Source organism: Amia ocellicauda, chromosome 15 (genome assembly GCF_036373705.1).
Source record: "Amia ocellicauda isolate fAmiCal2 chromosome 15, fAmiCal2.hap1, whole genome shotgun sequence".
NCBI classification, from domain to species: Eukaryota; Metazoa; Chordata; class Actinopteri; order Amiiformes; family Amiidae; genus Amia; species Amia ocellicauda.
The window spans coordinates 14,292,662-14,307,349 of NC_089864.1; the positions used below are offsets into that span (position 1 = coordinate 14,292,662).

At 39.6% G+C, this 14,688-nt stretch overlaps 1 protein-coding gene across 5 annotated transcripts in view; it reads right to left on the bottom strand.

Annotated features, from left to right (window-relative positions):
• Nucleotides 1-14,688, bottom strand: part of grip1 (glutamate receptor interacting protein 1) — a 205,924-nt gene that overhangs the window by 44,124 nt on the left and 147,112 nt on the right. For 4 of the 5 annotated variants that reach the window (XM_066724613.1, XM_066724612.1, XM_066724611.1 and 1 more), the window contains exon 2: nucleotides 6,621-6,701. In XM_066724613.1, coding sequence (XP_066580710.1) covers nucleotides 6,621-6,701 — 81 coding nt within the window. Of the gene's footprint in view, nucleotides 1-6,620; nucleotides 6,702-11,019; nucleotides 11,839-14,688 lie in introns of those variants that run through there. The other variant, XM_066724610.1, reaches the window with a different exon arrangement.

Consider the following 14,688-nt stretch of genomic DNA (forward strand, 5'->3'; position numbering starts at 1 on the left):
ATGTGTGCATTAAGTTTAGACTTTCATCTTTAATTTGAGGGTAGTTACGTACAAATAGAGTTAACGGTGTAGGAATTACACCAATTTTTATATGTGATGCCCCCCCAATTTTAGGGGCTCAAAAGTATTTGGACAAACTAACAATCATGAATTCAACTGTGAGTTTCAACACTTGTTTGCAAATCCTTTGCTGTCAATGACTGCCTGAAGTCTGGAACCCATAGACGACCCAAGAACAAGCAGGAACTAAAGACAACTGCAGTGCAGGTCTGGCAGAGCATCACCAGGGAAGAAAACCAGCATCTGGTGATGTCTATGGGTTCCAGACTTCAGGCAGTCATTGTCTGCAAAGGATTTGCAACCAAGTATTGAAACTCACAATTTCATGATAATGTTAGTTTGTCCATATACTTTTATGCTCCTAAAATTGGGAGGACCACATATAAAAATGGGTGTAATTCCTACACCGTTTTCCCAATTTGAATGTAACTACCCTCAGATTAAAGATGAAAGTCTACACTTAAAGTACATCTTGATTGTTTCCTTTCAAATCCATTCTGGTGGCACACAGAGACAAAATTATGACAATTGTGTCACTGTCCAAATATTTATGGACCTAACTTCTATAAGAAGGTTAGTCACAAAAGCACATAAATGCATACCAACCCTGTCATGAAACTACTTTAACTCTACTACTAATTGTGTATAAGGATTCATTATCCTAAGACTTTATAATAAATATATTAACAATGGTGACCTACACCGAGTCACCCAGTCCAGCTCACGTGACTAATTCAGTCATTTCACTTTCACTTCATTGGATGCCATGAGCTTGTGTAGGGAATAGATTACATCCATCGAGTGTCACAACCTCTCCTGACCTGCAAGCTTCCCCACTGGGTAGTGCTGTCAGAGCTCAGGCCCCAGGATATGTTGAGTGGGCTCATGCCCATGGGAAGGTCCCTGAAAGGATTCTGCATTTATTATGGACGTTTTGCATTCACACACTGAAATACTGAATGACAGTGTGCATACTGAACAAACCTCAAATTCAGCATCGTAGTTACACTCCTAGTTAACCACTGCAAGGTTGAACCTTTTATAACCTTGCCTTTCTTGCACAGGTGGGTTTGTGTAATCTCCATTTTATGACACCTGTCTCACAAAGGAAAAATGTGCACTGAGGGTTTTTTCCAACCTGTCATTTTAAACAAGCTAAAGTTGCAACCATAAATACAGAAATTATAATAATGGAACCTAAATAGAGGTAATACAGGCGATATGTTCTTGGCAATTCAAGTATTTTTAATTGGAAAGGTTTCATTTGATCTTTAATGAGAAATCTTTAACTATTTATCTTTTCTGCTGCTGATGAAAGGAGACTCTTCAAATCAACTGTGTCGCACGTTGGAGCACACTGCCTGGAGCCTGCAGTAATAGCATGGGCCCAATCTGTGGCCTGACGGACCTCCTATTCTTCTTGTTCTCTCATGTGTCACCTGTCATCTTCACCAGACTTTTTTGCCTTTGAAGGGCTAGGAGTCTCTCCAACTTCCTCTCCTCTGTTCAGAGCGAAAGCGTGACTCACTGGAGACGCCTCAGGGCCAATCTGCTCATCATCCGAAAACTTCTGCTCAATTCTTAATCATTCACGGAGGAGAGTTGTGGGGGGAAGGGAAGACTACCAATCACTAAAGAAATTATACAGGAACAACCTGCTTTGTGGATCTCTTCTAAACTGCTTTAGAGGGAAGCATGTGTACAACCAACATTGCATGTATACAGATATTTCCATAATACTTTTATTAAAGAAAGAATATGCTATATTAAATATCGTACCCTCTCATAATATTAGGTGTATATATATATATATATATATATATATATATATATATATATATATATATATATATCCTGGTCCATGCAAAAAAACCAAAATGTTGTCTTCAAGTTTTCGAAACAACCATTCATGGTATGCTTTATTGAGATGCTTCCATGGAGATCAGACTGTCAGAAATCCCACTCAGAGAGGTTGATCAGAGAGAAGTTACAGTTCCTTTGCATAAATCCATCTCCCATATCAAAGAGGGTCATCACAACATACATGCGTTGGAATCTGACATCTACAGGTCAGGTCTGGGGGAACAAATGTAGACCACGGCAATTGTTGTTGGGGATAATCAAAAGGCCTGCACTGAAGGTAACACAACACATTAAAAAGACCACTTTGCAACTTATTCTTAGTCAAACGTGGCTTTTCTGAGCTGTGATCAATGTCTGCTGCAAGATCAGGGAATTCAAGTTGGCCCTACATTCTTCGCTTCACCTGTAGGGTTCCACAACTAGCCACCACCAGAAGCAAAGCCTGGGTATACACATGCAATATCAAAGCAAATCAGCAAGTAAATAAACTAGCAAAACTGTTGTGTATTCTAAACCAAATTACAGACAGGAAAACCGGAGGGGCTTGCAAGACATAGCATTTACATAATTCATGTGTGTCCTGTTACAGAATGGAGCCACAATGGAATAGAAAAATATTTCAGCACTTCTCAGCTCCCAGTCTGAAATCGTTAGCATTCATGCCATGCAATACCATGCCCATTAAACCTACATTATTAAGATACGATAATTCTTTTTTGCACTTTAACTAAATGTTAACTTGACATTTCTGTATTGATAAGAATGCCATAGGCTTAAAAAAAAAGATTAATTCTGCTGGTTTATCTATGCGTGCCTAAACTAATTGTGTTGCTTTCAGGCAATATTCAGAAGCATACAAAGTGTTTGGAATAGTGGTATACCATAGGCTTTAACATGCCCTTTAAATATTTGTTTTCCATTTCCCTGCTGACCTATATTTAAAAACTTCTTATGAAACAATATATCCTTAACCATTAGGAACAGTTAGGGCTGAGCTCTTCCTGGGATAACCTCAGAGGAAGGTACCAATAATCTTGATATTTTCATCTACATTGAACTCTTTACTCAATAATAGTCACTTCAAGAAAAACACGTGTGTTTGGTTGTAAACTTCACAATAGGAAGAAAAACCCTAAAACCACAGAGTCCTTTAACTAGGCACAGAGGCATATCACCTCTCAGATGTGTTTCTAGGTGGTTGTCTAAACTTACAGTAAATTCCCTCACAACTCACAACTTTGAATTCAAAAATAAAACCGTCCATCTTTCTCTGAGGTCGGGTTAGTCATGAATTCAACAACTTGTATATCGAGTAAGTTTTGACATTTATCAACCCCTTCAGTACAACAGTTCAGTAAGGCGAGGCAGTCAATGCACCGGTAGTGTCATCTTTTTGTATATATAATAGTTTTGAAACTAAATTGATGCAAAGTTCGATTTTCCAAACATTAAAAATATAGAATAAAACCTTTGAACCGATTGGACGCTATTCTCCAGAAACTGGATTAAACCACAATGAATTTAGATTTGACAAGAGGAGGCCAAAAAGCAAACCCTTCCTATATTTCGGTCTCCCAAGATGACAAACTCAGGTATAAGAATCTCAGAGTTTGGGATGATGCAGGTCTTGGTGAGTGATAGTGATATTAGCATGATGGAAAAAGCAGGAAATGACAGATAAAACCCTTCAATGACTCCAAAATGAATTCCCTTAAGAACAGCTACAAGGCAGTCCAACCTGCTTCTATTACAAGGGATTTGACAGATTTATGGCAATAATGAGGACAGAAATCAAGGGCAGACGATGATTCTTTTGTGTTCAATCGCTGCCACTTATATGTCAATTATAACAAGTGTATTTTGACAGGCTTTGTGACACTGTAGGTGTTGTTGCTGTGTCCATATCAGGCTTCACTCACCTGTCCAGCCATGATATAACATGACATGGTCTCTCCATCTAAATGAAAGGGACATTATCCTTGAAAGGCTGTCCCATGCATCTTTTTTTAAGGACACAGTCAATGTGATCTATATTCATCTTTCAATACTATGATTTGTACAAAATGGAATAGGAGGATCTCTGGAGTGTGATGTTGGACAAAAAAACTGGTAAGTAATACAAGACATTTCTTTTTAGTTTACGATTAAAGTACATCTATATATATTTTTTAATTATAAGACCTCTATTACAATAACTGACCATTACATTTATTATTGTTGTTATTATTATTATTTATTTATTAGCAGACGCCCTTGTCCAGGGCAACTTACAAAATATAAGAGCAAAAAACTGTAAGCTCAGTAAGCAGTAAGCTAAGCTTTGTGCTCTCTCTCGACTTTAAGGGAAATCCTACAACCACTGTTCTTCTTTATGATATATTTTTAACAAGCTTTTCAAAAATTCACGACATACTTGCAGAATGCATTAAACTTTCCTGCAAATAAAGTACTACATGAGAACCGATCGCACTTAGCAGAACACTTATTTTATGCATACGGCCCTTTTTATTTTTAGCTCATTGATGTTAATATTTCTTTCCTCCAACACTTAAAATATAAAACTGAAACAAAAACATACCCTAATTTTCATAATAAAACAACATGAATATAAATGCAATAAAACAAGGATTTAATGACTACAGTTGTACAGGATTGACCTAAACTCCCCAGGAAATAAAGCTTAAATCTCAAAGACTCTGCTGGAAGCAACCCGGGAGAATAATCATCAGGAGGAGAAAGCTAAATGACTGCAGAAGAGTGATTTGCATTTAGGTTCATTAACGTCTCTGTAAAGTCTCATTCATAGGTGTTTATAATGTGAAATGAACTCTCACTTGTCCTCTGTCAGCTGTCTTATTGGTGTAAAGCAATGGTTCTTTTTAAACTCTGCATGGTCTCACTATTGACACTTACAGCCCACAGAAGACACACTGGCAAGAAACCCATGCAGAATTCGGGTTAAAGAGAAAGAGGGCCAATCTCCTCCCTTCGTCTGTACTTATAAGTAACATCTGTGAAAACTCCCACCTCCAAACACTGCATATAATCCCAATTATCCATTAATATGAAGATATGTTGAAGATCTGCAAGGAATTAGAAATTAGACTTAAAACCCACAGTGAAATCAGATAAGCCTTTCTTCTAAGATAATATTTTAATATAACTCTTACAACTAGCGGTGACTGCAAAAGCACATCACTTCATGTCATTTTTTAGGACTGCACTATAAATTCTTTCCTCTGCTCCTACGTATGGGTCTCAGGTGAGTGAAGTCTGAATGTCATCCAGGCCGCTTCCAGCAACACGCAGCCTGTGGGTTTTGTCACACAAGCCGACACAGTCACTGCAAACACACACACCTGAGACAGGGGTGCTTCAAACACCATCCTGCTGAAATCCTGTCACACAGCAGCTGGCATTGTGCAAAGGTTATTTATTTAATTTACTTACTTATTCACTTATTTAGATTACAGCGTTCATTTACCATTAAAGACAGAAAAGTAAATAAATACCAAAGCAATCATGTATTATTGAAAAGCAAACCCTGTGCTGGAACTTGGAAAGATTCAATTACATGTTTTTATTAAGGCTAGCAATGTGCTGTAGAGATATTCCTTCTGACTCATCTACAGTATTTCCTGCACACGAAGTAAGCAAATGAAACCCTTTTGTGGATAAATGTGACCCAGTGCGAGTATAAGAGCCACCATAATAATACAGGGACTAAGTAATCTCATAGAAATTAACTTAATTTTACTAAATCCCCGCAGTACCACACCACTAGGGAAAAGTTCAGCTTCAAAAGATCAGGGGAAGTATTAATTACATTTAAAGATCATTTTTTTATGTGCTCCAAGTTTAATCTGGAGTTCGAAACTGCACTGCCAGCTAGCGAGGTTCCTAAATTTATGGATTTATGCCTCTCTACATATAATTAGTGTAATGTTTCCGCTATCCAGGAATTGACACCCTCCATCATTTGACGAGGTTTAAAATTAAAAGTGTTAAAAGTTGCTTATATGATCAAACTGGGGAAAAAATCCCACACAGCTCATTTATTAGCAACATGTAAAGATGCATAAAACCCTCATTTTAGGAACCAAACAAATTCTCCTTTAATAGTTTAGTCACAGAGGGACTGACATCAGCTCCAATTTCAGAAACCCGCTTTTCTTATAATGAGTGTTATGCTCTAAACACAGAGAATGTAGTCATTTTAGTTCATTCCTTATTCTTTCTGATTTCTATCTAAAAAGTACCGATTCTACCGCACAGTCTGTTCCTAAGGCTTTCAATGCTTTTCGTCCGTAATTTCCATTTACATCAAGTGGAATTATTTGAACCAACATCCTTCAGGCTAAAGGAGTCTGTCTGCACTTGGAGTAGAGGCTTTTACAACACAAGAAATTCAGGATCTTAACATTTTTACTCTCTCACTAACCTAGTTGTTTATATCACACACTGCTTACGAACTGTCCTTGTAAACGTATATGTGTATAAGCATAACATCTCCAGTTCCTTGAATAAACTTATATATAAAAAGGAGATTAAGTTCATAATTGAGCACAACTTTTACCCCGATCAAGGTTATCTAGCCAGAACAATGATGAATAAAACATGCTAGGAATTCATTACACAGCTGGCAGATTTTCAAGAATGTGGAAGAGAGAGCCGCCTTCAAACTTGCACAGCCTTACCTGGGATGCTCTGCCTTCTGACCGCCAGCGCCCCATCTGGTGGCTTTGAGGGGTTGGATGGTTTGGTGTACGGCCCCTCATCTGAGAAATAGAAAATAAACACATTAAAATCAACGCAGACATCAGGGTTAATTACTACTGTGCTTTGGGAGTGAATGAATCAAATAAAACCACTCAAGATACATGGAATTCATTTGCACCACAATTCAAAATGTACCCAGCATTCTTCATGATACCCAGCACGAGTAATTTTCTTTTCTCTTTTTAATCAATTAACACGATTCACAAAGTGTCCGTCTCATTTAGAATAGAAGAAAAACATGTTGTCTGCTTATGCTACATTAAAGTGGGCTTCTTCACTGCTAGGATCCCAGATCCATATTTGAAGCACAACATTCAAAGGAGAGAACACAAACATCTCTTTTGATCCTTCAAACGGTTAAAGAGAAGTTTGAACATTTTAAAGTGTTTGGCAGTAAAACATAATTATCCACACAGTGCTTAACATCTAGTTCACAGTAGTGTATATTGGAGGGAAGCTAATACTCATTCCAGATGAATTCACACCTCAAACTGAAAGCTCAACAGTAATCCTACGGCTAGAGTTGGCCGATGGGATGTCTGTTTATTCACACTTTTTATTGCCTGATCTGAAGGGTTCTTCATTTCACTGAGGGGTGAGGTCTTATTAATTGTCAAGGGCAAATTTCTCCTTAACAAACAGTGAGTGTGCAGAATCCGAGATTGTCAATGAGGGCCAAAGACATACATTAGAAACAAACAGATTCAATTCCAAGGAAAGTATACAGTAGGAAGAGCCCAACCGACATCTAACCTACACAATAAATCACATCAAAAATGTAATGAGGCTCAGCCCATATCAAAGCATGCCTACTTGAGGTGTGCAATGTTTTGTTCTTGGATTGACAGTATTATTTTTTGGCGTATTTACTTAATATAGTTGTGGCATGACAACTGAAAGATAAGGTGATGTGAAGTCCGCTTGTCTTCGTGTCAGAAAGGCCTATCGTCTGTTTTGTTGCTGTGAACACCACAGTGGCACTTCAGTCTCGTTCCATCTTGTGTTACTAATAAACAAATAAGACAGGCTGTCGGCAGCACACTGTGCGCTTCAGAGACAAACTGTGCGGCGAATTCCACGCGAAGAAGCTGTGCGTAACTGCTCCCCGCAGAGAGCGAAGAGGAGAGGAACAAACACTTGCTCTTCACCGCTCCGAATTGGCCAACACACCGGCGTGTTATGGCTCAGGCTTGGCTGACGATAAGTGGTGCTCAGCCATCACTGAGCGCACGAACGGGAGGGGAGCTGCTCAGTACAGTCTACCGTCTGCCTGGCTGCTCATCCCTGAGGTTTGCCGTCATCTTCAGGAGCAACACGATCTACACCCCTGCACCACAGCGCCGCGCCGAGACATTTGTCAGCAGGGATCGAAATGGGTCATCGGGGAACAGGGGAGATCATAACACTGAGAAAATGAATCTGCACCTCATCACTGGACTTCATTCAAAGGCAGTTGAAATAAATGTATTGTGAAGCAATACTCATTTCAATGCAGAAAGTGCTCAGACACAGGCCAGCGTGACTGTGTTCTCCATTCCAGCTGGACTCGTTTCCTGGTCGAAGGAAGAGCTTAAAAAAAAAAAAAAAGAAAGAAAAAAAAATGGAATCTGAATTCAGTGGAGCACAATCCTAGTAACATGCATTATTCTCTGGCTTGTGAAATTGGGATAAGAATTCCCCTTGGGTAGACCAATATGACGAGGTAATCTGCAAATTTATCCCACTCATATTTGATCTCTATAAACCACAAATTACTGTCAGAAACCCTGGTTATGAATGATCTTACTCTAATGTCATTAGCTTCGTGCTTCGGTTCTGGAGCACTAGGTTTGACTCTGAAGCTGGCCAAGAAACCTGTGTTGATAAACTTTAGAAAATACTAAATGTTTTCTAAAGCAATGCCAGTGCTCTCCATCAGTCAGGAGGGGATGATGTGCAGCTTCCCTTTCCTGATAAATCTCTTCAGAATTAGGGTATTTTCACAAATAGTGCTCTTTAAAAGATCCAAACTCAAGTGCACCAAGAGAAAAAAGAGCCCAGTTCTCTTTGCATTCACACTGTCCCTAGCCTTGAAAGAGGACCCAGATCTCTTTCTGGTCCAATTCAGCTGTGATGGGGTGTCAGTCCACTTACCATTCACACTATTGTTCTTTGGGAACCCAGAACACTTGAATGCTTTGCATTGTGGGTAAAGCAGATGGAGCACGGAACATTAATATATTAAATATTGACAAATGCGTACTTTACGTAAAACTAAATTTGAATTTCAAAACTGTTTCAATAAGATTTTCTAGACTAACTAATTATTGGGTTTCAGTAATCACATGATTACTTTTTTTTTAATCTTTCTGCAGCTGATTTAAATCAGTAGCCTGAAAAATTAACAGATTCCACGTGTCACTGCCAGAGCAGAATCTTTAGCACCTTCTTGCGGCATTGCTAAATTACAATCCTAAAAGGGGCATTGAAGTGCATTAAAAAATCTAATTATTATTATTAGGTTATTAGTTGTCATTTCAAAAGAAACCACAACTATTAATTACATACAGAAAGAGAGACAAGCACACTCAAAGACAGACATGGATCGATAGCTCAACAAATAACAATTTGACATTGAAAGGATACATTCCACTTTCATCCTTGCTTGCTTTTAAGTACTTTCTGCTCCTGCACAAGTTGCACATCTTAAATTCCTTGTTTCCATGAGCGCTTTCTGTGCATTAAACGCATGGCCTAATTCTCGGATACGTCATCGTGCCGCAGAGAGAACTGAGCGCACTTCTCCAGACATCTCCACAAACAGCACATGGTACAAGCGCATTAACAGCAAGCTAGCTATTCTCTGGGGCCTCAAACTGCACTTAAGCGCATTCAAGCAGACATGAGCCACAGCCTCCCAGGTGGAAACAGGGAGTTTCACTTCAGCCTGCAATCCCATCTGCAGACTCACCAGCACTGCTCTCTCTGCCAGCCCCTCTCCATTGCTGCTGTGTGCCATGCATTTCATGGAAATATACCCCTTTTTCTTTGTAGTTTTATTAGTTTTTTTCCCTCGACTGATTTGTCCTTTTATTTAAAATCATAAATAAACACACTAAACAAAAGCTGTGAGAAAATGCAGAGTGGTATTGGATTCCCTCCTTAAATTGCACAAGTAAATAAAGGATTTCAGAAAATACTCGAGGCCCGTCTTCCTATAAAGGTTCCCCAGGTATTGAATAAACATACAAACCATGCTGATGCCGATGGGGCAGATTGGTATGTAAAACATTTTGAAGGACTGTCAAAGGCTAAATGTATACTTCACAATTTGTAGCTCATAGTGAATACTCAGGTATGTGATATTGCCCTGATAGAATGGAGGTGTAGAGTCCTGAAGACTTGGATTTTGGCTTTAAATACACCTTAACACAACGAGCCAAATACATACTCACAGACAAAATGCCCACAACATCTAAGACCTGACTCAAAAAGGTTTTATTCTCTGCCATCACTGCTTACAACCTTAGAGGAGGAAATTAGTTGAATCAAGTCCCCAAACAACTGTTGAATTAATTATTGTACAAAGAAAGACAAAGTGAAAGAAAAAGAAAAAGTAAATGTCGGTCAGTAAATTCTGCCTTGGAACTGTGAAAGAAAGAAAAGAAAGAGAAAATCTCATTTAAAAAACAAAAATGTCAGTGCCCTTCCCCTGGGAAGCCACACGATTCGTAAAACAAGATAGCCCTGGGTGACTGTCCTCTGGAGGATGGCGAGATGGTGAAAAGGTACATGCCACGATTCATAGCACAAACTTTCCCCTCGAACCATTCAACCCCCATGAGAGGGGTCCGCCTCACCTGCTGTCAACCTAAGCTGTGGACACCTATGGATAAGGCCTATCACAGCTAATGATTTTACCTTCAGCCACCATAACTCATTGTGAAGCTCAACAGACAAGGTACTAAAGAGGGGACCAATGCGACTGACATATACCTCTTACAACTGGGCACAGAACTCCATCGGCCAGCCCAGACTTCGATGTCATGGTTTGGGCTAATCTTTGCTTATGCAGATACACGCAGTTGCAGCCAATATACAAATACAGAAAACATACAGAATTAAATAGACAAATCCTATTGTGAAATACCTTCCCATCCTCTACTTAGTGACAAACTACACCCCTCTTAAAGACTATCTATAACCTCTCAAGACTGATTATAATTTCAAAATAAAAACGTATGGCTCAGAGAAATAATAAAATAGCAACCAATGAAAGAAATCACAGATATTTCAGTAACACAGTACTTCCAAGTGTTCAGTATTTGCGGTACTCACCCACATCATTGCGAAAGGCGTTACTGACACCGCACAGGAAAGCCATAACCGTTTCTCTAGCAGGTGAGCTCGTGCAGCTGTGGATGCAGTCGATGCCAGGGCACTACGAGAGCACTGCCATACAAAGAACAGCTGCTGGGCTGCGGTCGTATTGCCGGCTCCTTGACAGGATCCTCACAGATCATAGTTTTGTCTCTTCTCCTGCTCAGCTAGCCCAGTGAGCGCAGCTGTGCGAGGCAAGTCACAGGAAGAAGCTGGAGAAACGTGTTTACTCGAGCAGAGTGAAGTGTTTCTAATTTAGCTCATCGACTAAGCAGGGAGAAATTTGGCCGAGGCTCCGCTTTTCCATGGTTGAATTTATATGAACTTTAGGGTCCCTTGAAGCGATTACAAAAATGATTTGTGCAATTCCAGCAGCAGTAACACTACGATCAGCTGGCAATGTAGCTGGTATCTAATAAATTGACAACCACACAAAGGAGCTGAACCTTCAAGGCAGGTCACTTAACATAGTTGCAGGCTAAACACGGGCACCTGGATCCATGCATTAATTACACAGAGTTGGAGAAATGAAAGCCAAGGCATTCCTCCCCAGTAATCCCAAGACTAGTCGCGTTTCTTCAGAAACAGAAGCCGCTCTGCCGTGGTATTCAGAGTGAGCAGCAACGCTGTCAGGCTGTCAGGTCACACTATACCCAGTCATGCATATGACCCGGCTCATTTGGGATGGAAGAACTGGAGACACGAGCAGCTACTCCTGGTTCATCTTACACAGCAGGGAGAGAAATTAAACTCCAGACAAGCAGTGAAACTACAGTAAAGGAGCTCCAGCAAGTTAATGAAAAGACTTCCCTGTGCCCACCATGCGCTGAGCAGGCGATGTGTGCGATGTGTGGTGACGTGTCCCATGTGATGCGTGCGAGAGAGAGAGAGAGAGAGAGAGAGAGAGAGAGGGGGGGGGAAATGACCACCCCCTGAACAAACTTCACAATGGAGCCAGCTAAAAATAGCACGCTAAAAGGACTAAATAAAGATCCTGTTAATAACCCTTTGCTGTCACATTCTCTTTTCTAAATTACTTCTTGCATTTTGAATTCACTGCTGCTGCTTTAAAATATTTTCAATGTTATTGTTATCATTATTATTTTTAAATACAGTTGATCTGCACAACTTTCTGATCTTATTTTTGAACTGCTTGGTGGTCTCAGTTTATCCAACAAGTGGTGATTATTTCTTCTATTACACCATTAGGCAGGCATTCCCATCATAACATGGATGCCATACAAAGTACAGACATGATGTTTTGTGTTATTAATGGAAGAGAGCTCTGCTTATATTTGATTTCCTTTTCTATCTTGGAGTAGCTAATGAAATAGACAGGGACATCTCAAAACAAAGAGTGGGAGGTATTTAATTGTGACTCACACCAAGAAAAAGCTTGCAACACTCTGACCTGTCTGTCTTTGCATCTTCACGTGTGTGTGGGGGAGATGAGGTGATGTCCTGGGATTAAAACCTCTTCAATTTTACATGGGCAGCACAAGCAGTCACTTTGTGTCATGCTCAGGAGAGGCTGCAGTGAGCTTCAGACTGGCAATGGCAAGACAGCTTTATATCAAATATAAAAATAGACTCATATTTCATCAGGAAGAAGAAAGTGAAGTGAAATATCTTACTATTTCTCCAGCAGTGGGAGTTAAAGACATATTCATGGTGAGGTGCTATTACTGTTATGCACAATATTATAAGAAGCTTCCTTAATTAGACTTTGTTTTAATTACCATGTTAGACAAACACAACATTTGTAGTAACAAAAATATTGCAGTTCAGTCCTATTCTAATTAAAAGTACTATGAAATTCCCGAGCACAGAGGACCCTTTAATGAAGTGCTGTGACATGCATGTGGCACTGCACAATGTCCAAAACAAAGAAAACACAGTAGCACAGGGTATCTGGAAACAAGAAAATTACCCATTGTATTCTGTATAAAATCTATCTAGGTAATCATGATCTTCATGGGAAACAAATTCTTGAAGTATTTCACCTGCCACTGGCTGATGTAGAATGGGTAGTCCCAGCTGAAGGGGAGGAGATTGAGTTCACATCATTGCTTTTACGCACAGCGTTAATGGTGATGGTTAACTGAATCTGCATGAGACACGTTCCAAAGATGCAGGTAGAGACGGAGTTTGGCTGAAGTTTTTCGCAATCCAATCCAAAATGAATTTTAATGACTTAATAGGATCTTAAATTGGCTTTATCATGGGTCGTCTGGCTCTAAAACAGTGGAATGAAATGGAAAACAAACACTGCCGGGCCCTACATATGGTATTTAACACGGCCAATAATGGTTAATCCATCCAAATTACATCTACTAAGTCCATTATATGGCAGGAATCCTAATAAGGACGCAGGTTTATTGTTGCCATATTACACTTTACCTAATGTATTCATTCAGTAGAACGGAATAAGAAATAGGGCTGTAGTATAAGAAAAATCACTACCCAACATCAGCACCCATTAATAGTACCCAAAACGGATTAAAAAAATATAATTGAACCCATTCATCATGTTGCGCACGCACACAAACACACGCCTTCTAGACAGAACTTGGGAGCTTGGGATCTTGAGCAGAACAAACCTGCAGAGACCACAGCACACACAGGCCACAGGCATCTGCTGCAGGACTACAGCTGTCCCCATTCAATTATCAAAAATGTCCCAACCAGTTCAGAGTATTTATTCTACACTAGATGTTCATTACACTCTGGACACAGTGGACAGAGCTGCATTGAGAACTCTAAGCAAATAGGCCTAATGGTCTGGGATATGAAACAACCCATCTCTAAATAAGCTTTTCTGTGTCAAACTCGAATCCAAGGAGTGGGGTTAAATTTAGAGTAGGGATACAATTGAGACATTAAACTTAATTAATTTTACTCAACTGCACTAGTCAAGTTTATACGTAGCATATACGTTAATTGTAGAAAGTAAGTGTGCAAGGAAGAAGACAAGCATACTTGTTCTGGATAACTGCTAATGTTTTCATTTGCATTATGGGGGAAAAAACCCAGACAGCATCACTTTTCAAAAATGGACAGAGCAGTGCTAATTATACACCTCTTGACGAAAACCTGTTGTGACATCAAGTAGTAAAAGCAGCAGTTGTGTTCTCTACGAAGCATACATCTCTCTTCTGCAGCCCTGCAATCCCAGACCTCCTCGTTTTGAAGTTGATAAAACGTTATCTTGTTGTAATTCAGGGACTTTATATCTTGAAGATAAAACAAGTTGATTGAAATTCATTTGGAATGTATGCCTACACTAAATAAACTGAAACTGCAATTAAAGTTCTAATGAACTATATTTATTGTTCCCTCACCATATCGTTACCTTAATTAATGTGTAGCTCACGAGTACACAATCGAAAGCCTGTGACATTCTGGCCTGAAAGCAAAGGTCCTCTCACTGGTGTCCTGGCCAAATCCATCATCTTTCAATAAAGAAAATGTCCTGTGTTAATTTCCTCCTGCCTCATTGACTTCCTGTTAAATCAATCACTTTCCTGCCTCGTTTTCCGAGGCTGCTTAGCAACTGGAAATCCCTTCCATGTTGGAATGAATGAAATAATAATACATACCCTACGACACAGAGCTACCCCAATGTAC